The sequence below is a fragment of the Scyliorhinus torazame genome, chromosome 8 (assembly GCF_047496885.1).
Source record: "Scyliorhinus torazame isolate Kashiwa2021f chromosome 8, sScyTor2.1, whole genome shotgun sequence".
Lineage (NCBI taxonomy): Eukaryota > Metazoa > Chordata > Chondrichthyes > Carcharhiniformes > Scyliorhinidae > Scyliorhinus > Scyliorhinus torazame.
In genome coordinates this window covers 136,241,142-136,268,593 of record NC_092714.1, presented here as the reverse complement: position 1 = coordinate 136,268,593, position 27,452 = coordinate 136,241,142, and the positions used below count along the sequence as shown (strand labels likewise).

At 45.4% G+C, this 27,452-nt stretch overlaps 1 protein-coding gene across 7 annotated transcripts in view; it reads right to left on the bottom strand.

The window, feature by feature from the left end:
• rcbtb1 (regulator of chromosome condensation (RCC1) and BTB (POZ) domain containing protein 1) overlaps positions 1-27,452 on the bottom strand; it is a 114,648-nt gene that overhangs the window by 43,691 nt on the left and 43,505 nt on the right. For all 7 annotated transcript variants that reach the window (XM_072514228.1, XM_072514232.1, XM_072514233.1 and 4 more), the window contains one exon: positions 13,552-13,694. In XM_072514228.1, coding sequence (XP_072370329.1) covers positions 13,552-13,694 — 143 coding nt within the window. The remainder of the gene's footprint in view (positions 1-13,551; positions 13,695-27,452) is intronic.

Sequence of the window (27,452 nt, the reverse complement as noted above, 5' to 3'; positions counted from 1 at the left end):
GTGAGGAGGGCTGTTGTCGGCTGCAAAGAGACATAGATAGGTTGCAGAGCTGGGCTGAGAAGTGGCAGATGGAGTTAAACCCTGAAAAGTGTGAGGTTGTCCATTTTGGAAGGACAAATATGAATGTGGAATACAGGGTTAACGGTAGAGTTCTTGGCAATGTGGAGGAGCAGAGAGATCTTGGGGTCTATGTTCATACATCTTTGAAAGTTGCCACTCAAGTGGATAGAGCTGTGAAGAAGGCCTATGGTGTGCTTGCTTTCATTAACAGAGGGATTGAATTTAAGAGCCGTGAGGTGATGATGCAACTGTACAAAACTTTGGTAAGGCCACATTTGGAGTACAGTGTACAGTTCTGGTCGCCTCATTTTAGGAAGGATGTGGAAGCTTTGGAAAAGGTGCAAAGGAGATTTACCAGGATGTTGCCTGGAATGGAGAGTAGGTCTTACGAGGAAAGGTTGAGGGTGCTAGGCCTTTTCTCATTAGAACGGAGAAGGATGAGGGGCGACTTGATAGAGGTTTAAAAGATGATCAGGGGAATAGATAGACAGTCAGAGACTATTTCCCCCGGTGGAACAAACCATTACAAGGGGACATAAATTTAAGGTGAATGGTGGAAGATATAGGGGGGGTGTCAGAGGTAGGTTCTTTACCCAGAGAGTAGTGGGGGCATGGAATGCACTGCCTGTGGAAGTAGTTGAGTCGGAAACATTAGGGACCTTCAAGCAGCTATTGGATAGGTGCATGGATTACGGTAAAATGATATAGTGTAGATTTATTTGTTCTTAAGGGCAGCACGGTAGCATTGTGGATAGCACAATTGCTTCACAGCTCCAGGGTCCCAGGTTCAATTCCGGCTTGGGTCACTGTCTGTGTGGAGTCTGCACGTCCTCCCCGTGTGTGCGTGGGTTTCCTCCGGGTGCTCCGGTTTTCTCCCACAGTCCAAAGATGTGCAGGTTAGGTGGGTTGGCCGTGATAAATTGCCCTTAGTGTCCAAAATTGCCCTTAGTGTTAGGTGGGGTTGCTGGGTTGTGGGGATAGGGTGGAGGTGTTGACCTTTGGTAGGGTGCTCTTTCCAGGAGCCGGTGCGGACTCGATGGGCCGGGTGGCCTCCTTCTGCACTGCAAATTCTATGATAATCTATGACAAAGGTTCAGCACAACATCGTGGGCCGAAGGGCCTGTTCTGTGCTGTATTTTTCTATGTTCTATGTTCTATGATGTAGATGTTGAAAATGCTGTTCCAATTAGACAACATCCATGTAGACTTAACCCTCTAAAATTAACACAGGTTCAAAAAGAAATTGAAAGTATGCTTTAAAATGGCATAATTGAAGTGGGTTGCAGCCAACAGAGCTCACCCATAGTGATGGTACCGAAACCGGACAGTACCCAACGATTGTGTGTGGACTATAGAAAGATTAATGCAGTTACAAATCCGATCCCACGGTTGGAGGACTGCATTGAGAAGGTGGCACAATCAGCTTTTATCTCCAAACTAGACTTACTCAAAGGCTACTGGCAGGTACCTTTATCCGAAAGGGCGAAGGAGATTTTAGCTTTTGTGACTCCAAATGGTTTATACCAATTCAGTTATGCCATTTGGCATGAAAATGCCTCAGCCACATTTCAACGGTTAACTAACATAAAGTCATTTCAGGATTACCCAATTGTGCGGTGTACATAGATGATCTGGTGATTTTTAGTCAGACATGGAAAGAACAATTGAAGCATCTGATGGAGTTATTCGATTGACTTCAGGAGGCAGGTTTGGTGGTAAACCTAGCCAAAAGTGAGTTTGAAAAAGCCCATGTCACGTTCCTTGGCCATACAATTGGACATGGACAAATGGTCCCACAGGATGCAAAAACAAAGGTTACAGGGGAGTTTCCAATACCCTCGACACAAAGGGAAATAATGAGTTTTCTTGGCCTGAATGTTTTTATCGTAAATTTGTGCTGAATGTTTGCAGCCCATTTGCTGAAGAAGCCTAGCAAATTTCAGTGGACGGGCGGAGTGTCAACTGGCATTTGACGGCCTGAAGGCTGTGTTAACCACTGCTCCTGTGTTGGCCACCCCAAATTACACAAAACCATTCAAAGTGGCTGTCGATGTGAGTGATGTGGGCGTAGGTGCCATGCTCTTGCAAGAAGATGACGATGGATTAGAACGGCCTATTTTTCCAAAAAATGAAATGGCCACCAGAGGAAGTATTCGACAATTGAAAAGGAGACTTTGAGCTTGGTGCTGCCTTTGCAGCATTTACGTTATCAGCAATTCATCTGAAACAATTAATATATATACTGATCATAATCCAGACATTTTTGGAGAAATTTATGAAAAGAAATGCAAGACTGTTTCGATGGAGTTTATTATTAAAGCCATTTAATTTAAAACTTATACATGTGGCAGGACGAGAAAATATGACAGCTGATGCTTTGTCACGAATGTGATGAAGAGAAGCAGCTTCGATGGTGGAAGACAATGAACTAAAATGGACTGTATTATTGTAAATGTTTGCCTGTTTTGATCTTTTAAAATGTATGTATGTTTATTGTCAAGTGTTAGTTCTGGACAAATGAAAAGGTTTGTAAAATGAAACCATCTTTGAAGTTGATAGTTTATTTTTGTTTCTTGGGGGAAGGTATCATGTGAATGCCCCTTTAAGAAAGGTTTGGTCTTACCACATGACTTGCAGAATGGCTTCAGTGATGTCATTTGTGGGTGGCGCTGGGCTGCGGCTGTCAGGTGAGAGGGGGTTTAGTGTTTGGATTTGCGTTTTGGTTAGTTGCTTTGGACTGCAGAAGAGAAGCAGTGTTTCCCTGTTTCCATTTTAAAGAGCTGTTCCAGTAAAAAAAAAAGTCAGTTGTGGCTAACTTTAAAGATATAATTGTTTTCCGGAAGGAGCTTGAATCTGCTGTTTGAGACTGGACCAGAAGTTCAGGAAAAGGACCAGTCCCATTCAAATGAGAATACAGCTGGGCCATGCCCTTAAAAAGGGTTTTTTGGTTTATTGGATTTTGTTATTGAATTGGAATAGTTAAGGGGGAATTCATTAAGTGTTATACATAGATTACTGTAGCTGTGTGGTGTCTTTATGTTTGTAATTGATAACAAATTCTTGCTAAGTGTTTTATATATGTTAACTACATTCTTATAATAAAATTTGTTTTGATAAAAGTGCCTAGAAAGTCCGATGAATCACACCTGAAGTGAAGGCTCTTGTGCTCATCTTAGCCAAATTCCACATAAAAGTTATAGGTCGGGTGAACTTTATAATACACTTGGGAGTTTCTACGCCCTGGGCCATAACAGATGTCTTGTTGCAATTATACAGGACCTTGGTGAGGCTACACCTGGAATATTGTGTGCAGTGTTGGTCTCCTTATCTGAGGAAGGATGTTTTTAGAGGGAGTGCAGAGAAGGTTTACCAGACTGATTTCTGGGATGGCAGGACTGATCTTATGAGGAGAGTTTGAATTGTTTAGGATTGTATTCACTGGAGTTCAGAAAAACGAGGGGGGATCTCATGGAAGCTTATAAAATTCTGACAGGGTAGATGCAAGAAGTATGTTCCCGATGGTGGGGACGTCCAGAACCAGAGGTCACAGTCTGAAGATGTGGGTTGGACCATTTAGGACTAAGATGAGGAAATATTTCTTCACCAAAGTGTGGTTATGTAGAATTTGCTACCACAGAAAGCAGTTGAGGCCAAAACACTCTTTTCAAGGAGCAGTTAGATATAGCACTTGGGGAGAAGGGGATCAAAGGGTCTGGGGGGAAACGCAGGATCAGGCTATTGAGTTGGATGATCAGCCATGATCATAATGAATGGCGGAGCAGGCTCAAAGGGCTAAATGGCCACCCCCTGCTCTTATTTTCCATGTTCTCAACTTTGAAGGCTGCAGTTTGCCTCTTTAAAAGTAGATTCCAGTAATTTCCCTACGCCAGGTACAATGTTAACTGACCTGTAGTTTCCTGCTTTTTGTCTCCACACTTTCTTCAATAGAGGAGTCACAAACACACTTTTGCAAACTGATGGGACCATTGCAGAATCTAGGAAAGTTTGGAACATTGAAACCAATACATCTACTGCAACCACTTCTTTTAAGGCTCTAGGATGAAGTCCATCAGGACCTTGCGACTTGTCAGCTTTTAGTTCTAATAATTTTCTTCGTACCCTTTCCCTAGTGATTGCAATTGTTTTAACTTACTCCCTCCTTTCAGCTTCTGATTCATAATTATTTCTAGGATATTATTTGCATTCTCGACAATGAAGACATACACCAAAATATCTGTTAGATTTGTCTGCCATTCCCTTACTTTCCACTATTAATTCCCCATTCTCATTCTCTAGAGGCACAACACTCACTTAACATACGCCTTACCTTTTTAAATACCTGCAGTAATGCTTATTATCTGTTTTATATTTCCAGCAAGCTCTCTCTTATACTCCAATTTCTCCCTCCTTTTTAATCTTTTAGTCATTCTTGGCCATTCTTTATATTCTCTCCAAATTTCAAATTATACGCTTTTTCCTTCAATTTGATAGCAACAGATGGTGCAAAATTTCTTTAGACTCTTTCCCTCCAAATCCTACTTTCTCGCTGGAATGGATCTTCTGAGGATTTTGAAATATCTCCTTAAATATCTGTCACGGCAACTCTACTGACCTGTCCCTTAACCTAATTTTCTAATTCCCTTCTGACAGCTATCTTCAAGTCCTCATAATTGCCCTTAATTAAGTTTAAAACTTACTCTTCTCTCAATCAAAGGGAACGTGAAACTCAATCATATTATGATCACTGTTACGGAGGGGCGCTTTCACTTGAAGTCATTAATTAATCCTTGCATATTACCAGATCTGGTCTCACTTCCGCTCTATGGTTGGTGCTAAAACATGCTGCTCTAAGAAACTGTCCCGAAAATACTCCATCACCTCATCATCCAGGCTACATTTGTCCATCTAAATCGTCCAACCCATATGTACATTAAAATTATCCATAATTATGAATGCCTTCTGATTTAGAGCCTTTATTTCTGGCTTTTTACTATTCTTGTAACCTTTAGCCTTATCTGCTGGTGCACTCTTTGTAGAGAGCCACATTTACAGTTCGTGGGACCCCACACTCACCTTCATTTCTGCCCGCCCCCCCCAACTTCACACCCCTCTTGACCCCACCTCAAAAACTCTCCCTCCCCATGGACCCCAACCCCATCACAAACTCTCCCTCCCTCCAAAATGCAACCTGGCTCTCACACACACTCTCTCCCTGCAAGTCTGTAAACCTGGCTAACCCTGTCATACGCTCTCCTCACCCCACACTCTTCACTCCCACCCGCCCATCCCTTCCAAGACACCCCCACCCCTCTCACACTCATTCTCACAATCTCACTCACCTCAACAATTACAACAGGTCTAACAGCGTCTGTGGAGAGAACTGAGCTAACGTTTCAAGTCTGGATGACTCTTCGTCAAAGCACTTTGATAAAGAGTCATCCAGACTCAAAATATTAGCTCCCTTCCTAGACACATAAAATGACCAACTCCCGATTCAAAATGGCGAACGGCAAAGGCTGATGGGAAAGTCAGCCAACAAGACAAAAACCAGCAGCTGCAGGTTGGCTGTGTATTTACCTCTGGAAAGACCAGACAATATTGATACCAGCAACCATCAGCATAACAAAACAACAGCCATCTGCATACTAATGAGCAATCCCCGGGAACAGTAAGCAACATTTAGACACACAAAGCAAAACCAGACTCTTCGGCGCCAGCAGGAGCCTATACAAAAGGAGGTGAACGAGCACCTCAAGACCGCCCATCGATCAGGGAACCGCTCCAGCATTGGAGAAAATCGAACCAAGCGATTGGGACAAAGTCCAATCACTTGGGACCAGGTACAGGGTCCGCCCCGAAAGGCGGGAAGCCCCTGGGGACGATAAGATTTGAGCCCCAAGTTCAAATCTCTCTCTTCTTCTCCACCTCTTCGCGCTCTTCGTCCTGCCCGGGTCACCCAGCAACAACGAACCAACATTGACCGTGACTGGTGTAGTGACTCCAGTGAAGATTGAACTCGTAAATCTTAATTCAACGCTTGCTACGAGATAGGCGCTCCTAGCTACCAATCTGTACCAACTTCGAATCCCGCAGGCTCAGAACCCGAACGAAAGGCCATTTGTTTCCCTGACCTGGTGGGCCAGTTCCAAGTTAAGTATAGGCCTGTTAGTTGTAGAAGTAGCTTAAACATAGAATTTGTACATGAGTAGTGATTACTGTGTATAATAAATGTGCTTTGATTTAAATCTTACTAATCGGTGTATTGGATTATTGATCATTACTCGGACTTGAACCTTGTGGCGGTATCATAAAGATACCTGGCGACTCAAGAGCAAAGGTAATAAATCAGAGCAATTGAACTAAGGCAAAATCAGCAACACTTCTCTCTCCACAAATGCTGTCAGACCTGCTGCAATTGTCCAGTATTTTCTGCTTTTGTTTTAGATTCCAGCATCCGCAGTAATTTTCTTTTATCTAACTCGCCTTGCTTGCCTGGGGTCTTCAAGGCAGCCTCCTGCCTCACTCATCCGCCTTCTCAATGCTAAGACTTGATTTGGGGTGTCAAGCTTTGCGCCTTTCTGTTGCTGGCCTGCCTTGGTTAACTTGAAAACCTGCTCTCCGTGCCTGCTCTGCTCGACTCTGCTTGTACTCACCGGGTGGTGGCTTGATTTCAGAGCCTCGCTGTTACTGGCTTGACCTCAACCCTGGACCGAGTCCCCCGATTGCCTCACATGCTGCTCCCCTCGGCGGTTGACCTAATCTCGGAGCCTTACACCTCGGGGTTGTTGGCTTGCCCTACTTGAGTTGGCTGCACAACTCGCCTTTTCCATTCAGCGGCAGACCTCACTGCGTGGTGGCATTCGATGATTCGCTGTTTCTTGCCTGGCCTGTTCTGGTTGAGTCGCAAACCTACTTGCACACAGGTCTCAAGTTAGTCGTTTGAATGTTTCAGACCAGTTTCTTCCACTCTCACCAATCAGAGTCTGATTTCGCTCTGCATTGCCTGCTAATAGCAAATCAGGTAAAGTAATCAGGCTCCGATTGGATGCCCAGCGCACATACACAGTGCGTTTCATTGTAAATCCACCCTAGGTTTGTACACTCTCTTCCTGACACACACTGATCATCATTTCCCTTATTCCCACCTTGTGCTTTTGCCTCACCGTTGCTCTTTAATTTATCCCATCTTCTCAAATTTGATCTCTCGTCCCCACTATTAAGTCGCATGAAAATAAATGAAAATCGTTTATTGTCACAAGTAGGCTTCAATGAAGTTACTGTGAAAAGCCCCTAGTCGCCACATTCCGGCGCCTGTTCGGGGAGGCTGGTACGGGAATTGAACCGTGCTGCTGGCCTGCTTGGTCTGCTAAAAGCCAGCGATTTAGCCCAGTGTGCTAAACCAGCCCCTAGCTACCACCCTAGCTTTACTGCTTACCAGAACACTCATCTCATCATGGCTCAGGTGAAAACTATTCCAATGGTATAGTTCCCACTTTCCCCAGCACCGGTGCCAGTGCTTCATGAATTAAAACCAATTTCTCCCACATTAGTCTTCGAGCTGTACATTTAAAGCTCTCATTTGATTTATCTGGTACCAATTTGCTCCTAGCTGAGGTAGTAATCCAGAGATCATTACCTTTGAGGTTTGGCTTCTAATTTAGTCCCTAGCTGTTCATACTCCCTCAGCAGAACTCCTTTCCTAGTTCTATCCAAGTCATTGGAACCCACATGGGCCACGACCACTGTATCGGCGCAACATCGAGGGCCGAAGGGCTTGTACTGCGCTGTAATGTTCTATTGTCTATCCTCCCCCTCTTCAGCCCAGAGCAAATATTCAGAACCCTGGCACCAGGCAAGCAACACAGCCATCTGGATGCCCGTTCTAGAGGACAATTAGGAATGGGTGATAAATTCTGGCATAGTCTGCGAAGCCCACATCCCATGAAATAATCTTTTTAAGCTGCAGAGAACGGCGTCTCCTAACTACACTGTTGCCATCTACCGCTATATTCCTTATAAATCTACCCCCCAGCCCCGAATGACTCCCTATATCATGATGCCATGGTCAGTTTGCTCATCCACCCTGTATCCACTGCTTTCATCCATACAAGATGCAAGAACCGCAAACCTCATTGGACAATTGCAAAGGCCGAAGTCCCCCCGCTTCTGCCTTCTATTTCCCCTAGCTGCCTCACTTGCAGTTATACTCTCCTGTTCCTGAATAAATCAGAAGACTCTACCCCAAGGGATGTGACTGCCTCTAGGAAACTTTCTCCCCCTCTCTGTGTCTGCAGCTTGGCCTCCTGTCCAATGAATATATGGCCCTCCATTGGTTCTATTGCCTCGACTAGATATGAGGCTGTTATGTTAACTGGAGTCATTAGTAAATATAGCAAACAGTTGAGGACCCAGCAGAGATTTCCGTGCGACGCCACCTATCATTTCCTTCCAATTCAAGTGCATATCCATCTTCCCGACTCCTGGGTTTCCACACTGTAACCAGTTTCCTAACCAATTCCATGCGCTTTAATCATATTGAATGACTTCTAACGTCCATATAAACTACATCCATAGACATCCCCCTGTCTACTATGATAGATACTTGTTCCAAAAATCCAATTAGATTTGTTCAACATGGCCTACCAATTGGAAATCTAGTTGATTCTGTTTAATAGCTCCAGCTTCTCCAAGTTGCAAGTCACTACGCTGTTGATAATAGGGCATAGATACTCCCCCGAGGAATTCCTGATGTCCCGGGACTGAGTTGATTGACTTCCAACAACCACAATCATTTTCCTTTGTAGTTGGTATGACTCCAACTACTGAAGAGTTTTTCAGATTCCATTAACTCCAGTTTCACTAGGGCTCCTTGATGCCAGGACATCACTGCAGGAGTTCTTTCAGTCCTAAGTCCAACCATCTTTAGCTGCTTCAATGACCTTCATCCATCCTAAAGTCAGAAGTGGAGATGTTTGCTAATGATTGCACAATGTTCTGCAACATTTGATTCCTTAGAAACTGAAGCAGTCCATATCTAAATGCAGCAACACCATGACAATTTCCAGGCTTGAACTGGTAAGTGGCAAGTAACATTTGCATTACGCAAATGCCAAGCAATGCCCATCTCCAACAAAAAATAATCTAACCACCACCCCTCGACATTCAATCGCATCACCATCGCTGAATCGGCCACCATCAACATCCTTGGATTTACATTGGCCAGAAACTGAAGTGGACTAGCCATATTGTAGCTACAAGGGCAGATCAGAGAGGCAAGGAATCCTGTGATGAGTAACTCACCTCTCGACTCCCTAAAGCATGTCCACCATTTACAAGGCACAAATCAAGAGTGTGATGGAATACTCCCCACTTACCAGGGTGAGTGTAGCTCCAACACTCAAGAAGCTTGATACCATCCAAGACAAAGCAGCCCACTTGATTAGCACCGCATCCGCACACATTCACTCCCTCCACCACTGACACACAGCAGCAGCAGTGTGTACCATCTACAAGATGCAATGTAGGAACTCACCAAGGCTCATTCGACAGCACCTTTCAAACCAACAACCGTTACCATCTAAAAGGATATGGGTAGCAGACACATGGGAACACCACCACCTGGATGTTCCGTTCAAAGCCTCTCACCATCCGGACTTGGAAATATATTGCTGTTCCTTCACTTTCACTGGGTCGAAATCCTGGAACTCTCTCCCCATCAGCACAGTGGGTCTCTCCTGGTGGGTATGTCCTAATGGTGGTGTCTGGGACATTATGGGTAAGGTATGATTCTGGGAGTATGACCGTGTCAGGCTGTTGCTTGACTAGTCTGTGGGACAGCTCTCCCAATTTTGGCACAAAGCCCATGTGTTAGTAAGGAGATTGGATGGGAGCACAGAAGCTTTGTTTTAAAAAGAGTGCGGAGATGAGAGCGACTTCATTTTTAAAAAAGCATAGAGAGCGCAACAGTGGCTTCATTTTAATAAGAATGGGGCGAGCGCAGCGACTTCATTTTAAAACGATTGCCAAAAGCGGCCAGTCGGTGGATCGACTGTGTTCTGAGAAAATACAAACTGGACTCACAGGGAAACAGTTAATGGTTGGTTGGGGAGTATTTTTCATGTTTATCTTCTGAAATGTTGGTAATTTATTAGTAATTCCAAGGTGCTATTAGTAGCCAGGTTTACTAGCAGTAATAACGTTTATTAGTTGTAGTGCTGTATATTGTAGACGTGATGCCATGAAACTTCATAGGGTACACAGTCGATGTTGAGGACACCCATGGGAACTCCGTGCCGACTGTTATATCACTGCGCTGTCCCCTCTGGTGGGTCTGTCCTGCCGATGGGACAGGACATATCCAGAGATGGTAGTGTCTGGGACATTGTCCATAACAATGTTTCCCGACCTTTTCAGTAGCACAGCACACTAATGAATCAAACAATTCCACGGCACACCCACTTTTTTTCAGCTGAATCGATTGCTCATAAATGCCCCACAATGTAGTAGTGAACCAACAGTGGCCAATCACATACAAGAGGCGAGGAATAGGTGCTCACAATTTAGCAATCCGCTCCAAACAGAGTGTTTCCTCATTGCGCAACCATTCATCCTGTGTTCTCAGTTTAAATCAGCATTCAGACCTATTTGAAGCTATTATATTCAGTGCAACAATAATTCCAGTTAAAATGCTAATCGGTATTAGACATGAAGATATACCAATCAATGCCAACCAAAAGACAAGAAAAACATATTGTTGCACTGTATTATAACTGGTGCCCGTACTATTGAAAACAATCTTTTTTACATTTAACAAGTTAAATGTCAAATCTGAACACCAAAGTTAAGTTTATTGTAATGCATTGTAGATGCTTGTAATTGCGAGATGTGAATTTAATTTGTCCTTAAGACCCATTGTTTATTTGCCCCCCCTTTAACGACACATGGTTTATATTGACATAATTTTGTGTTACACTCTGTAACTTTGTTATATATCCCTGCTTTGTGTCAGATGATAGAAAGATATTTAATATTAGATCTTGACTACATTCTTTACAAAGATCGTTTTGAGCACTTCTGCGGGGGTTGTATCAACATAAAGTTTTACTACTGCTATTAGATTGAAACGTTTCTTTGTGTCAATTGATGATGCCTAATTGCAACACTCTCATCAACAATATATCACACACTATCTTATTTGTGAACTGGGTTCTCCGTTGCTTCATGGAGATGGATTGAGACTGCAATATTCATCAGATATTTGAAATGAAATGCTCCACACCTAAAATTAACATTATACGTGAGGTAATTTGCATCAGTCAGCACAGGACATTAAAAAAAAAATCAACGTATATATATTTGATATTATGCAGAGGGGAAATGAGGCTGCCAGATGGAGGACACTTCCCATTAAGTATAGTTTTTCCTGGTTGTATCCTGTAGTAAAAATAACAGACGAAGATTCCCAAGATCCTTCCTTTGGAAGGAATAACAGGAATGCGGAATATTTGGCTAATGGTAAAGTTCTTGAAAGTGTGGATGAGCAGAGGGATCTAGGTGTCCATGTACATAGATCCCTGAAAGTTGCCACCCAGGTTGATAGGGTTGTGAAGAAGGCCTATGGAGTGTTGGCCTTTATTGGTAGAGGGATTGAGTTCCGGAGTCGGGAGGTCATGTTGCAGCTGTACAGAACTCTGGTACGGCCGCATTTGGAGTATTGCGTACAGTTCTGGTCACCACATTATAGGAAGGACGTGGAGGCTTTGGAGCGGGTGCAGAGGAGATTTACCAGGATGTTGCCTGGTATGGAGGGAAAATCTTATGAGGAAAGGCTGATGGCCTTGAGGTTGTTTTCGTTGGAGAGAAGAAGGTTAAGAGGAGACTTAATAGAGGCATACAAAATGATCAGGGGGTTGGATAGGGTGGACAGTGAGAGCCTTCTCCCGCGGATGGAAATGGCTGGCACGAGGGGACATAACTTTAAACTGAGGGGTAATAGATATAGGTCAGAGGTAGGTTCTTTACGCAAAGAGTAGTGAGGCCGTGGAATGCCCTACCTGCTACAGTAGTGAACTCGCCAACATTGAGGGCATTTAAAAGTTTATTGGATAAACATATGGATGATAATGGCATAGTGTAGGTTAGATGGCTTTTGTTTCGGTGCAACATCGTGGGCCGAAGGGTCTGTACTGCGCTGTATTGTTCTATGTTCTATGTTCTAAGATACTCGCTGGGTATTTTCTCCATTGAGGATTTGACCGCTTTGCCCGACATCATTTTCTGATAGCAGTCAGTGATCGAACACACAGGAAGGCCCTGCTTTTGGCCTTCTCCTAATAGCTACTTCCCACAAGGTCGACCTCGCAGTAGATCCAAAACTAGCGCCTAAACAAAACTCCACTGCCTCGCAACTCAAACCGCAGCCATCGCTCCCTTTTGACTTTCAGATACTCCTTTGCAGAGAAATTTCTGTGTATGGCGAGAAATGACTGTCCCCGGTTGAAGGGATCCTGTGGTGACGATTGGGGCCTGTTAGGTGGTTGAAGCAAGAGCACGTGTGCAGGAGTGCCAGTGGCTGCAGCACACTTGCACCCTTCTGACAGTATACCAGTGTGCTGCGGCACAGCAGTTGGGAACCACTAGTAAGGTATGACTCGGTGAGTACGACTATGTTAGTCTGTGGCTTGTCTCGTCTATGGGACAGCTCACTCAATTTTGCACAAACCCCAGGTGTTAGTAATGAGTACTTTACAGGGTTAACAGGGCTGGGTTTGCCGTTGTCGTTTCCGGTGCCTTGGTTGATGCCAGTTGATTCGTCTGGTTTCATTGCTTTTTTGTAGGCTTTTTAGTGGTTTAATACAACTGAATGGCTAGGCCATTTCAGGGGGCATTTAAGAGTGAACCCCATTGCTGTAGGTCAGGATTCTCACATAGACCAGACCAGGCAAGGACAGCAGATTTTATCCCCTAAATTACATTAGATGGATTTTTCTGACAATTGAAATGGCTTTATGGTTACCATTAGACTAGATTTATTAACTGGATTTAAATTCCACCAGCTGCAGTGGCGATATTTGATCCTGTGTCCCCAGAGAATTAGCCTGGACCTCTGATTACTAGTGGAGTGACATTACCACTACACCTGTGCCCATCGTGTCTATGCCAACTCTTTGAAATAGCTATCCCGTTCAACCCATCACACCCGCCTCTCTCTTTGCCATAGCTCTGGACTGGAAATTTTAGCTATTCAAATAATTATCAAATTCCCTTTTCAAAGTTACTATTGAATTGGCTTGCACCATCTTTTCAGGCACACTTAACACCCTGCATAAAATCATTTTTTACTTGGATCCCAAACCCAGCCCAGGCCTTTTGCCAATTTCTTTTCTGTTGAGAGGCAAAGTGAAGTAAGCTTTCTGAATAGCCTAGGTACACGGAGGCAGCTAACTATACAAAGTGAATTAATTGTTAGGCGCTAGCAAGAAGCAACATTACCTTTCTTTCTCCAGAGTGATGAGTACCGGCACCAGCTGGTTGATTTTACTCCCAATACCCAGCTGCCCAGTTGTATTAGCTCCCCACGCATATAGCAAGCCCTCATCTGTTAGTGCGAGTGTGTGAGCGGAACCACAGGTAATCTGTAAGTAGAGGAACATCGATCAGCCACAATAAAACCAAAGAACAAATTCTCCAAAATATTGACTGCATTTAAACAGGAATGTTGAATCAACTTTTCAGGTGTTTTTGAGAGGAATGAAGTATACATAATTTTGCAACCATACAGATGTTAAGCTATTCATCATAATGATAATAGCACTGAGAAATTTTAAACGTTTTCCTCTGGATTTCAGTCATTGTTATTCTCCCGACATGAAAGTAAAAGCAAGAATGGAAATTAGTGAAGTGCATTTTAATGAAAATGTAAGTTCTAAAAAAAGAAGAGAAGGTTCTTCTTTACCACAGACAAAGGATGATGAGCATTTCTTATACTCCCACTGTTACTGGATGCAGGAACAACCTGACACTTATTCAATTGAATGCTGTTAACCTTCAGGCTTTACTTCCTGAAAACAACTGATTGCTGGAAGCAAGTTAGATTACAGTCACCGTCTGTCATCAGTGCTAACTGGATCCCCCTGTACTAGGTTTGGGGGCCTATCAAAATAATGTGTAAGCTCAGGCCAACAGATTCTCACAAAGAAAAATAATTGCTTAGTTATAGTTAGCTTTTACATGAGTTAAATAAATTACAGCATACAAATGATGACAATATACAATCCCCACATTTACATTATGCCTGCTACATTGCGAGATGTTTAAGATTATGTTTTTGGACTGTATCTTTTGGTTTAAAGATTATTTTAGCTTGGGACTGCTACTTTAAATGTAGAGCAGATGAAGGGGAGCCATTGACCTGTGCTGGCATCTGCAAGATAGCAGGTCAGGACGGTATAGTTGTTAGAGATCAAATGAATGAGGGCAGCACAGTGGCACAGTGGTTAGCACTGCTGCCCCAAGGGGCCGAGGACCCAGGTCCAATCCCAAACCCAGGTCACTATCCATGTGGAGTGTGGACATTCTCCCCGTGTCAGCGTGGGTCTCACCCCCACAACCCAAAGGTGTGCACGGTAAGTGGATTGGCCATGCTAAATTGCCCCTTAATTGGAAAAAAAGGGAATTGGCTACTCTAAATTTTTTTTTTAATGGATTCGGATTGCTTTTTTGAGAGGAAGGTGCAAGGCATTTTCACTTGTAGACAATGACTGCAGAGTACACCATGAATAGACCCGAAGTCTTCCAAAGCCCAGAAAAGTGTTACAATGCAAAGCGCAGGTAGGAGCTCACGCTCAGATTGCAGACTGAGTTTGTGACGAGGTAAAGGAGGCTGGAAAATGTACTAGCTTAATTTGTCTGGCTTGGAGGAAATCTACAGGGAAACCCTCAGAGCAAGTTCCAGTTCTGGGATTAGAGGTTCTCGGCTGGAAAAGTAAAAAGGAAGAAACCCATTAGAAGCTGGAAGCACTTGTGAGCTGTTTGTGGTAAGAACTGTAATTCCATGAAGCGTACAATGCGATAAGTTAAAAAGTAACCGTTTATTTCTATAGATAAAAGTACAAAAGTACAAGTTTAAAGTACAAAGAAAATAGTGTTCAGTTAATATCGTTTTTAGTCATTTGATGCAGTAAAAGTTTTAAAATGTGAAGTTTTGACATTTTATTCATGCAGCTGTTGACTGAAAGTTCAAATTTCTCTTCAAAAGTTAGAGGTCTCTACGGGCATCGTAACATAACAAAATGTCCCAAAGCACTTGACAGGAGCAATAGGGGCTGATTTAGAAAAGTGGGTTAAACAGCTGGTTTGTAATGCAGAACAAAGCAGCAGCGCAGGTTCAATTCCCGTACTGGCCTCCCCAAACAGGCGCCAGTATGTGGCGACTAGGGGCTTTTCACAGTAACTTCATTGAAGCCTACTTGTGACAATAAGCTATTATTTATTTATTTATTTAAAGTATGACACCTAGCCATACAAGGAGACGGCCAAAGGCTTGGTCAAATGGAGAGTTGAAGAAATGTCTTAAAGAAGGAAAGTGAGGTAGAGACAATCCCAGAGCATGGGGCCTAGGCAACGGAAGATATGTCTCCAATGGTGGAGCACTTACAATCTAGAATGCACTAGAGGCCAGAATTAAAGGAGCGCAAATATCTCAGAGGGCTGCGGGATTGGAAGTGATTACAGAGGGAAAGTCATGGAAGGATTTGAAAACAGGGACGACAATCTTTAAATCACAATGTTCCGTAACCGGGTAGATCAGCAAACACAGGGGTGAACGGAGACCGGATTTGCTGCAAGTTAAACACAGGACCTCAACTTTATAGAGGGTAGAATGTTGAAGACCAAAAGTGCATTGGAATAGTAATGATGGCATGAATGGGTTTTCCGTAGAGGAGGGCAAAATCTTTTTTTTTTTCATAAATTTTAAGTACCCAATTCTTTTCTTTCCAATTACACGGCAATTTAGCATGGCCAATTCATCTACCTTGCACATCTTTGGGTTGCGGGAGTGACACCCTTGCATACACAGAGAGAATGTGCATATTTCAAACCTGGTTCGCCGGCTCCATGATGGGAAGGCAAAGTCAGGCAATGTTACGGAAGAAGAAATAGGCAGCCAACCCCCACTATCTTAGATAGCGTCCCAAATACCGTCTCCCAGTATCTCCCCAGCTCTTCGCAACCCCAGAACATATGTGCATGATTCACCGGCCCCCGCCCACACTTCTCACACCCATCAGCCACCTCCTGGAAGAACCTTCTCATCCTCACCCGAGTTATATGTATTCTAAGCAGCATCTTGAATTGAATCAAGCTCACCCCCACGCAGGAGGAGGTTGAATTCACCCTCCGCATCACCTTGCACCACAGCCTTTTCCCCACACCCCAACTCCTCCTCTCATTGGTTCTTGATCCTCACCACTTGCACCGCCCCCCCCCCCAACTATATCTCCAATCCTACCCTCCTTCAACTCCAGGAGCAGCACTGGCTCCAATAAAGTGTACTCCAAACAACCTGGGAAGCTCCCTCCACTTGTTTTGTGCAAAGTCCCGCACCTGCATATATCTAAACTCACTACCCGCATCTAGACCAGCAAACTTCCCTTCCGTGTACAAGTCCCTAACTCTCTCCAGCCCCTCCATTTCCCATCCATCTCCCCTGGCTTGGTGGCATCAATATCGATATCCCCTCCAACTTGTCTCCTCAGCTGATTCCACACTCTGACCATCGACTGCACCACCAGGTTCCATGTATGCTTCCCTGGAGCCAACAGCAGCAGAGCTGTCACCGTGGCCCTCAGACTGGACTACCTGAGGACTCCTCCTCCATCTTGATCCACTCCACTCCCCACCATCGCCTCACCTTCTCCACATTCGCCGTACAATAATAGTGCAGCAAGTTCAGGAGCGCCAACCCGTCTTTCTGTCTGCCTCTGTAACAGAGCCCTCTTTACCTTCGGCAAATTCCCTACCCATATGAACTCCGTGATCACTGTCTCCAAACTCCGGAAGAAGACCTGAGGGAGAAAGACAGAGGGTCTGGAAAACATACCTTGCATCGTAGCTCATTCTTGCCTCACCTGAATCCACAAATATTTAAACCTCTCCCTAGCTATCTTAAACGGCAACACCTCCTGATTGGCCCCAGCCCGCTGTTATTACCGGAAAAACCTCACTCTTCCCGACATTTAAAAAAATAAAAAGAATTTAGAGTACCCAGTTATTTTTTTTCCAATTAAGGGGCAATTTAGCGTAGCCAATCCACCTATCCGGCACATCTTTGGGTTGTGGGGGCGAAACCCACGCAGACACAGGTAGAACGTGCAAACGCCATACGGACAGTGACCCAGGGCCGGGATTCAACCCCAGGTCCTCAGTGCCGTAGGCAGCAATGCTACCACTGTGCCACCATGCTGCCCTCCCTTCCCGACATTTAACTTGTACCCAAAGAAGGTCCCAAATATCTCCAAGAATCTCATGATCCTAACCATACTCTCCAGTGGGTCCGACACAAACAACAATGGGTCATCTGCGTATAATGACCTCTGATAGAACATAGAACATAGAAAAATACAGCACAGAACAGGCCCTTCGGCCCACGATGTTGTGCCGAACCTTTGTCCTAGATTAATCATAGATTAACATTGAATTTACAGTGCAGAAGGAGGCCATTCGGCCCTTTGAGTCTGCACCGGCTCTTGGAAAGAGCACCCTACCCAAACTCAACACTTCCACCCAACACCAAGGGCAATTTGGACATTAAGGGCAATTTATCATTGGCCAATTCACCTAACCCGCACATCCTTGGACTGTGGGAGGAAACTGGAGCACCCGGAGGAAACCCACGCAGATGCTCCCTGCTCCCTCACAATCCCCTCCACAGACCCCGAAGGGCCATCGCCAAGGGCTCAATCACCAGCCCGAACAGCCGCGACACACAGGCACCCTGTCTCATTCCCCTGTGCAGTCCAAAACTAGGTGAACGCATCTCATTCGTACACTTGCCACCGGTGATCCATACAAAAGACTCACCACGTCACAAACTTCAGCCCGAACCCAAACCTTCCCAAAATTTCAAATAAGTACCTCCACTCCACCCGATCAAAGGCCTTCTCCGCATCATTGAAACAATAACCTCTGGCGCCCGTCCTCCTGACAGAGTCAGAATCACATTTAACAGCCTCCTGATATTGCAAGAGAGCTGTTGGCCCTTTACAAAACCCGTTTGATCCTCAGAAACCGCCCCTGGCTCACATCCCTCCATCCTCCCACCAACAACTTAGCCAATACTTTCACGTCCGTATTCAACAACAAAATGGGTCTGTATGACCCACACTCCAGCGGGTCCTTCCCCTTCTCTGGGATTAACGTAATTGATGCCTGTGTCAGCATCTCTGGCAACAGCCCCCCGACAACGCCTCACTAAACATCCCCAACAAATGAGGTGCCAACTCTGCCACAAACACCTTATAAAACTCTGCCGGGAAGCCTCCAGCTCCGGGGCCTACCCCCACTTCATTCCCTCAGCTCCAGCAGCTCCCCCAACGCCTGCCTCTTCCCTTCCTCCAACCGTGGGAATTCCAACCCGTCCAAAAATCACCCCATATCCCTTCCTCTTCATCCGGCTCGGTCCTAGGCAGCTTCTCATAATATCCCCTGAACACCTTGTTTATCCTTCCCAGCTATGACACCACCTCGCCCTTCTCTGTCCGTACCCATAGAATTTTCCTAGGCGCTGCATGCCTCCATAGCTGGTGGGCCAGCACACAGCTCACCTTCTCTCTGTACACGTACTGCACCCCCCCCCCCGACCCACCCCCTCCGTAACTGCCCCACCTCCTCTCCCGTTGTCAACCTATCAAACTTTCCCTGCAACCTCCTCCTCTTCGCCAGCAACTCCTTAGTGCCCCCCCCCCAACCCCGAGTATCTCCTATCCACCTCAACTATCTCCTCCAGCAACCGTCCATGCTCCTCCCTCCTCCTGTCCCAGTGCACCTTGTGGTGTTGGGTGCTCTGGTGCACAGATGAGCCAACACAGTTGTATGTGGTACAACTCTATTTTATTTTAACTCTTATAATACAGTTCGTTCTGGATACTCTGCACGTGCTGTCTCCCTGAGTGTGTTTGGTAACAGATCTGTCCTGGTCCTCCTCTGCAGCTAATACTGACCACCGGGGGTCGTGTCTGTGCTTTTATATCTTTCTGTCATTGGTTGTGGTGTTGTGTGTTCTGATTTGTCTGTTGGTGTGTCTATCATGATGTGTGTGTTTGAATATCATGACATCCCCCCTTTTTACAAAGATATGTGCCTACGTGGTTATAAATATAATTGTGTCGTGAGTGCATCTAAGAGTGTGTGTGTGTGTTGTGTACAGCGTGTGTACATCACGTAACTATTTACATGGGGCGATGTCGGGTGCGTCACACTAACAAGGTTGTACCATAACAAAACTTGGATGCGAGAGAAAAAAAAAACTTGAACATTGGTCTGGTCAGACGATATCTGGAACAATAAACAACAACAGGTTATAATACAGAAGTGTTTGACTTTTTGAACGTATGAACAGCGTTATAAGTCCAGTCTAATGGGTGACCGCCTCAAGAATGGGCTGGTCCTCAAGCCGGTTCAGCTGTGGAGATTTGGGGTCACACTGGTTCACCTTGGACTGTTGGAGGTGATGCTGTTGCCGAAGTCTCTACTTTACCATTTGTTGTACTTCATGCAGTGCTTGGTTTTTTCATTCGTGCAAATATAACATTCAACATCTTTGTTAGTGGTGCCTTGGCTGTGGTTTGGTTCTGGTGGCGATGGAAGGGGCATGATCCGTGGCATCTCCACGAAGTCATCCTTGGGAACCAGTGGAGGATCCGGCGTGTGCGTACGGTTCAGTTGCGAGCGTGGAAGGCGGCGCAAAGCTCGCTGATTGCGCCTACGCACCAATCCATCCGCCCTGCATGCCAGGAACAAGGTGGAGTCTTTTTCTTTTTATGTTTGTGGTGGACGGCATCTTGTAGCCGATGGGTCGTTGCCATCCAAGTAGCACCATCACTAATATCATGCAAGGCGATGACTGTGCCAGATGTGGAAGTTGGCCGAGACCGTGTACGCTGGTTCCGGCCACCTGCTGTGCCGGAAGGGCGACTCCGCAGAGAAACGTCGAAGCATGTCGCCTTGGAGAGAGAATTGTTGCTCGCATCAACGTCTGGCGATGGCGCGAATTGGTGTGTCCATCTTGGACCGCCGGTGCTGGTTGCCACTGCCGACCCAGTGGGACTGCCACGCGATCCATTCCCTGTCGCCGTGGCATCCGCCGTCACCCTGAGCGTGCCATCACCGAGGCCGCGACACCGCCCGTCCGGAGCAAGGTCTGGCGTGCGCAAATCAGAGTCGGCGCTTGGCTGCTCCCCATCTGGAGTCCGGTCTGCCTTCCGTCGATGCCCCCCGTCCGGAGTCCCAACAGGTTCACTGGAGGCAGCCGAGATTCCCTGAAGCTGCACTTCTGGAGTCGGAACATGCAGGAATGCACCAACCAGTGGAGAGGGTCGAGCCATCGAGGGTGGAAGCGGTGCGCCGCCACCGCAGTCGTCAGTGGTCCCACCGTGATCGTCGAGTGCCTCGGTACGCACTAGGCGAGGTCTGTCACCTTGCACCTTTTGCATGGGAAGTGGGATGCTGTCGTCACTCGTCTCACATCCCGTGGATAGATCCTCATTAGCAGCTTGCTGTTCACTAGGGTTGGGTAAATTGTCAGAGTTTTCATCTGGTGGTGCACACCATGTCGGTGGACTGTCATTGTCTTGCCGTTGTCCTTCATTTGGGCTTTTCTTCTTTGGAATTTTAAATCTTCCCCCAGACATTGCAGAACCTTATTTATTACCCCCAAATTCTCCCATATGTATGGTCTCGAATATAGGATCCAATGTTTCTATCGACATTGTACTATTTTCCAAAGAACATTCCGTTTCACTTTTCTTCTCAGGTACCTCATATGTATCTTTGTCTAATGTACATGCCTTCATGGTCTCTGGGTCTGATTTTGCTGGGACTGGCATGGTCACAGTCTCTCTTTTACTGTTCTCAATTGCCCACATTATACTCCCCATACATAACTGCTTAATCACTGGGGTTAGTGTGGTACAATGGATAATCGGGTCGACCTTATCTGCATCTTCACCATTAGTGGAAAGCACACTTGGTTCACTTGAAACTGCTGTGGGTTTTAAATTCGTTATCTGGCTACTCGATGTCGGTGTCCTCAGGATTCTTGCTCCAATGTTCTGCTCAATAATCAGTGGAGTGTGTATAGGTTCAATGCAATTAATGTTCCCCTCAAGGTTTGAAGAGTCATTACTGACTAACTGCTGGTCTCCGAAGTTGGGATTTTGCGGCGTTGTGTTGAAGGGAGACATTTGTCCCTGCTGTAGATATGATTCAGGTTGTGTTATTTCCATTACCTGAGGATCAATGTCTTGTCCATTTTTTCGATCCGTACTAAAACACTGGCAATTCTCAGTCTGCTCCTTGCAAGTTAAACATTCAATTAATTTCGTTAGCAAATCCTCAGCATCCTTCTGTGGCCGTGCAGCATTATTAATCTCTGTTCGGCTATAATGATCCTGAAGGTCAGCGCATAAACCTTTTTTCTTCGGGCTTGGACGAGGCGATTCCTTTGGCTTGTCTTCAGTTGGGCTTGAACAGTCTTCAGCGCTGTGCCCTTCATTGTAGCATGAGAGACCGTCATGGTCATGCTGCTGTGTAGTGGAGCATGGTAGGCTGTTATAGCCTTCTTGCTGTTCACGTGAGCATGGCAGACTTGCATCGTCTGCCGCTGGTTGGTCAGGAGAGGTTGCTAGACCCTCATGGTCTTGTTCCTGCAAGGACTGCACATTGGAGTCTTGCGTTGCTTCTATCGTGGAGGCTGTCCACGAGCTCTCTGTGGAGGCTTGTGACACTGGAGTCACTTCTTGTTCGTGCAAGGACTGCGCTCTGGAGTCTTGCGTTGCTTCTATCATGGCGGCTGTCCACGAGCTCTCTGTGGAGGCTTGTGACACTGGAGTCACTTCTTGTCCGTGCAAGGACTGCGCTCTGGAATCTTGCATTTCTGCAATTGTGGAGTCTGTCCACGAGCTTGCTGTGGAAGCTTGTGACACTGGAGTCACTTCTGGTTCATGCGAGGACTGCACTCTGGAGTCTTGCATGTCTTCTTTCATAGAGTCGGGAACGTTGAGCGGGACGTGGACCACGCTCTGTGTGGCAGCAGGGCACTCTCCGTGTGCTTGCACCGCTCCCTGTCTGTTAATGTCAGGCTGCAGCATCATCCGGTACTGATAAGTTGGAACGTCATATCTGCTGGATTGAAGATCCTCAAATCCGAAAAATGAATCCGCATCTGCGTCGGATTCAATGTGGGGGCCGCCAATGTGCAACACGAAAGGTTCGTGCGAGTCATAGTCGTATAGGACCACGGAGCTATCATTGGGCTCGCGAGGTCCGGAAACACTGTAAAGATCGTCATCGAAGTATTCAAGGTCGGAATCATCGGCTTGTGCGTAGGTAACTGCTTGTCGGAGGGTTCTTCGGAGGTCAAATTCATCTCCTGGGTCAATTTGCGGCAATGTGCTGTCATTCCAGGTGAGGGAAGGTTGTTTTACAGCTTTAACAGATTTTTGTTTTTTTGATTTGGGACGTTTCCCTTTTAAATTGGATTTGGGACATTTCCCCTTTAAATTGGTGCAGTCTGGGGCCTCTGACATCCTGACGCTCGGTATGTAGCACGTAGGAAGCGACTGCGCATGCTCAGATCGCTGTTCCTTTACCGATGGCCGTTTTCTTGACTGCGCATGCGCAGCATCTCGCGCATGCGCAAACGAAACTTCCGGTTCTGCGCACTGCTCGCGCAACTGTGCTAGCGTGATACCTTTAGCAAGATGGCTGCCAACCTCGACCCAGCCCTCTCTCAGGCCCGGGATTTCGGCCTCTGGGAATTCGGGCTCCGGGATCCCAGCCACGAGGTGAGTACTGCAGCTTTTCTTACCTTTACTTGCCGATTGGATTGCGTTTTCTTCACAGTACTTGGGGAATTTGTCCAGGACTGCCTGGTAATCGTACCTTTGCTGCCTCCTGAAGAACCTGAACCTTGTGAATATTTCTCTTGCCCTTGCACCGGCGATGGTGAGGAGAAATTCAATTTTTTCGCTATCATCCAGGTCTTGGAGTTCAGCTGCCACCAGGAACAATTCGAACCATTGCCGGAATCGCCGCCAGTTTTCGCGGAGATCGCCGTAGCACTGGAGCGGCTGCGGAACCGGGAGCTCTATCATTTTGTCTGGGCACTGCTGGTTGTCTCTGTACACTGAGGTATGCCGGCAGGTATCGATCCACTCCTGTACCATGTGGTGTTGGGTGCTCTGGTGCACAGATGAGCCAACACAGTTGTATGTGGTACAACTCTATTTTATTTTAACTCTTATAATACAGTTCGTTCTGGATACTCTGCACGTGCTGTCTCCCTGAGTGTGTTTGGTAACAGATCTGTCCTGGTCCTCCTCTGCAGCTAATACTGACCACCGGGGGTCGTGTCTGTGCTTTTATATCTTTCTGTCATTGGTTGTGGTGTTGTGTGTTCTGATTTGTCTGTTGGTGTGTCTATCATGATGTGTGTGTTTGAATATCATGACACGCCTTGAACGAGATAATCTCCCCTCGAGCCACCGCCTTCTACGCCTCCCAGAACAAGGTGTGGACATGCCGTTGTTGGACTGGGGTGGCAGTAAGAAGTCTTACAACACCAGGTTGTAAGTGCTTAATTTGCTTACGCCTATATATATATATATATATATATATATATATATATCACATTTGAACAGAAGCATTTGCCTCATGGGAACCTGTAAAAGAGAGGTGAATTAAGAAGTCATAAGCTTTCAAAAAATAGTTCAAAATATCAACCTTTGCTGTGTAGAAAATAGATGTTAACATCACTGATTAAAATCAAGTTTATTATAAACCACATTCAACCTAGAATGTCTTTCAAATAAGATAAACATGGTTGACATGAAAAAAAAGTGTCTAAAGGCAGATTAATGGGGCAACACGTCAATGGTAAAATATTCAGAAACAAAGATTCTTCAATTTATTGAAGTGCACATTTGCAGGCAGAAGTCCAGAAGATGTCAGTGATGTTCACTGATCTCCAAGTAGGCAAATGGAACTGTTAAAACTTGCCCAACATTAGTGGTACTAAAAGAACCAATCAAAAAATTTTAATATCATTTACCCAAGGGGTATTACAAGGGGGCGAAACACAACTAATTATAGAAGAAAAACCGAGTCACTCTAGAAGGCAGAGCAAAGATAGACATGCTAAGGCTCAAGGGAAAATAATTTATTTTAATGCAAGAAGTCTTACGGTAAGGCTCGAGGCAGTGGAACATAAAAACAAAAAGGGGTCAATCACATTGCTGGGAATGTATTATAGGCCCCAAACAGTCAGGAAGATATAGAAGAGCAGGTATGAAGGCAAATCTCAAAAGTGTAATAGGGTAATAATAGTGGGGGATTTCAACTTCCCCAGTATTAATTGGAATAGGCAGAGTGAGAAAGGCTTTGAGGTAGCTGCATTTAAGGTGCATCCGGGAGTACTTTTGAGTCAGCACGTAGAAAATCCTACAAGAGAGGGAGCAATACTTAACCTAATCTTTAGGGAATGAAGCCAGGCAGGTAGAAGTGTCAGTGGCAGAGCATCTCGGTGATAGTGCTCACGAGGTGGTTATGGAAAATGACAACGGTGGACTGGAAATAAAGGTTCTGAATTGAGAGAGGGCCGATTTTAATAGGATAAGTCAGGGTCTGGCCAAAGTTGACTGGGAACAGCTACTTGTAGGAAAATCCACATCAGAGCAGTGAGAGTCAAAAAGAACTAGAGAGCGTACAAAGCCAACATGTTCCCGTAAAGGGAAAGGATGGGATCAAAAAGTCCACACAAAACTCTGGATGTCGAGGGAAATACAGGATTGAATAAGGAAAAAAAGGAAGGCTTGTGGCAGACAAAAGAGACTGAAAACAGTGGATGCTCTAGAGGACAATAGAAAGTGCAAGGGTTACTCAAAGAAGAAATTAGGAGTGAAGGGGCATGAAAAAAACACTGGAGGACAAAACAAAAGGACAATCCTAAAAATATTAGCAAGAGGGTAACCAGGGAAAGAATTGGACCCATTAGGAACCAAAGTGACGACCTGCGTGGAGCCAAAAGACTTAGATGAGGTATTAAATGAGTACTTTGCATCTGTGTTCACTATGGAGGAGAATAATGTAGGTATCGAAAGCAGGGAAGGGGACCTTGATATAAATGAACCCCTTGCTAGTCCCATCATCTCAATCATAGACAAGGCCATCTCTGTTCTCTTCCATAAGTGATCTCCACTCACATGTTCCACCCACATCCTAACCCTACCTCCTTCTGCAACAGTACGGTACCACAGTGGTTAGCACTGTTGCTTCACAGCGCCAGGGTCCCAGGTTCGATTCCCGGCTTGGGTCACTGTCTGTGCGGAGTCTGCACGTTCTCCCTGCGTTTCCTCCGGATGCTCCGGTTTCATCCCACAAGTCCCGAAAGACGTGCTGTTAGGCGAATTGGACATTCTGAATCATCCCTCTGTGTACCCGAACAGGCGCCTGAGTGTGGCGACTGGAGGCTTTTCACAGTAACTTCATTGCAGTGTTAATGTAAGCCTACTTGTGACAATAAAGATGAATTATTATTAACTATCCCTGGGGGGGGGGGGGGGGGGGGGGGGAAACTATTGCTAATTCACTCATAACTGCACTTTAGAAATCCCAATTATCTGGCCTTTGGCTCAGCACTTGCCACAACATTTCCATAGCTACTGATTTGATCAATTGCACCCTCTCCACCACCTTTGATGCCCCAATCCCTAAAACCATTACTCTTTTATTCTGACTCCTGGTATATATTTCATACCTCCTGGTATGGCCTTCATCGCTGCTATGATTCCAGTTAATGTTATAACTGGATGGGAAGGTCCAAGAATGGAACCCTTGCTCAAAAGGCTGTAACTTTTAATTTTTACATAAAACTTGGAGGAAGAAAGTTACAGGACCGCTAATTAATTTTAACAACAAGAAAAAAAACATTTATCAAACATTTTAAACTGATACAATACGCCTTTACTACCCACTTAGCTTAATAATTGCACACAGGTTTTAGGATTAACATGGATTACAAAATACATCTCAATCTACAATGGTCTCATTTACACAAAGTCCCTTAAGCACACAAGATGACGATGAACTCCAAGTGAATGTTCAAGGATGTCTCCTTGAATCCTCCCAGATGATTGTCACGTGAGAGTTTCCAAACTCCACTCCCAAAAACACGCTTTAAAATCTATCAGAATTATGCTTTCCGTTAGCGATTTGCATTCCAAAATCCAGACCAGGTTTTCCAACTGACTTTTAAACAAAGCTTCTGTTCCACTTTTAGCAGCGAATCTAGTCCAGGACTTTACACCTTTAGGATATCTTTGTCTTGAGTGCTGTGCAAACGGCTCACAATTGCTTTACCTCTCTATTCCCAGACTGTAATAAAATGGTATCAGACATTTGATTTACCTTTGAAGGCTGCTGTCCCACTTTAAATCTGGTTGCTGCAATTGTCTCTAACTTTATTTACTCTTCCTTGAATTCTTCTGAACCTTACCTTGGTCTCGTTCACTTAACTGCAGACTTCTTGGACACTTCATTTCTCTAGTTTTCTTAACTAGCTGGACTTTAGATTTCCAGCACCTATTTTCTTAACCATTACTCTATAGTGTGGCTTTTCTTCTACCAAGGCTGAGAGATGTTCCCTGTGTAGCCTTGGAAAACCAACTCCTTCTGTCAGAGCTTTGACTGCCTTCCCTCTCACTATCTATCTCCAACTGTAATCAAATTCTGCTAAAACTTAAAAGCTTTTAAAAAATCTTTATAAGTATCTCTAGTCACTAAGCAATGGAGGGATGAACGGTGGCACAGTGGCACTGCTGTCTCACAATGCCGGGGACCCGGGTTCAATTCCGGCCTTGGGTGACTGTCTGTGTGGCGGCTGCACGTTCTCCCAGTGTCTGCGTGGGTTCCCTCCAGGTGCTCTGGTTTCCTCCCACAGTCCAAAAATGTGCAGGTTAGGTGGACTGGCCAATGCTAAAGAATTACCCCTTAGTGCCCAGGGATGTGCAGGTTAGGTGGATAGGGCGGGGGGAGTGGGCCTGGTTAGCGTGGTCTTTTGGAGGGTTGGTGCAGATTTGAGGGGCCGAGAGGCGTCCTTCAGCATTGTAGAGATTCGA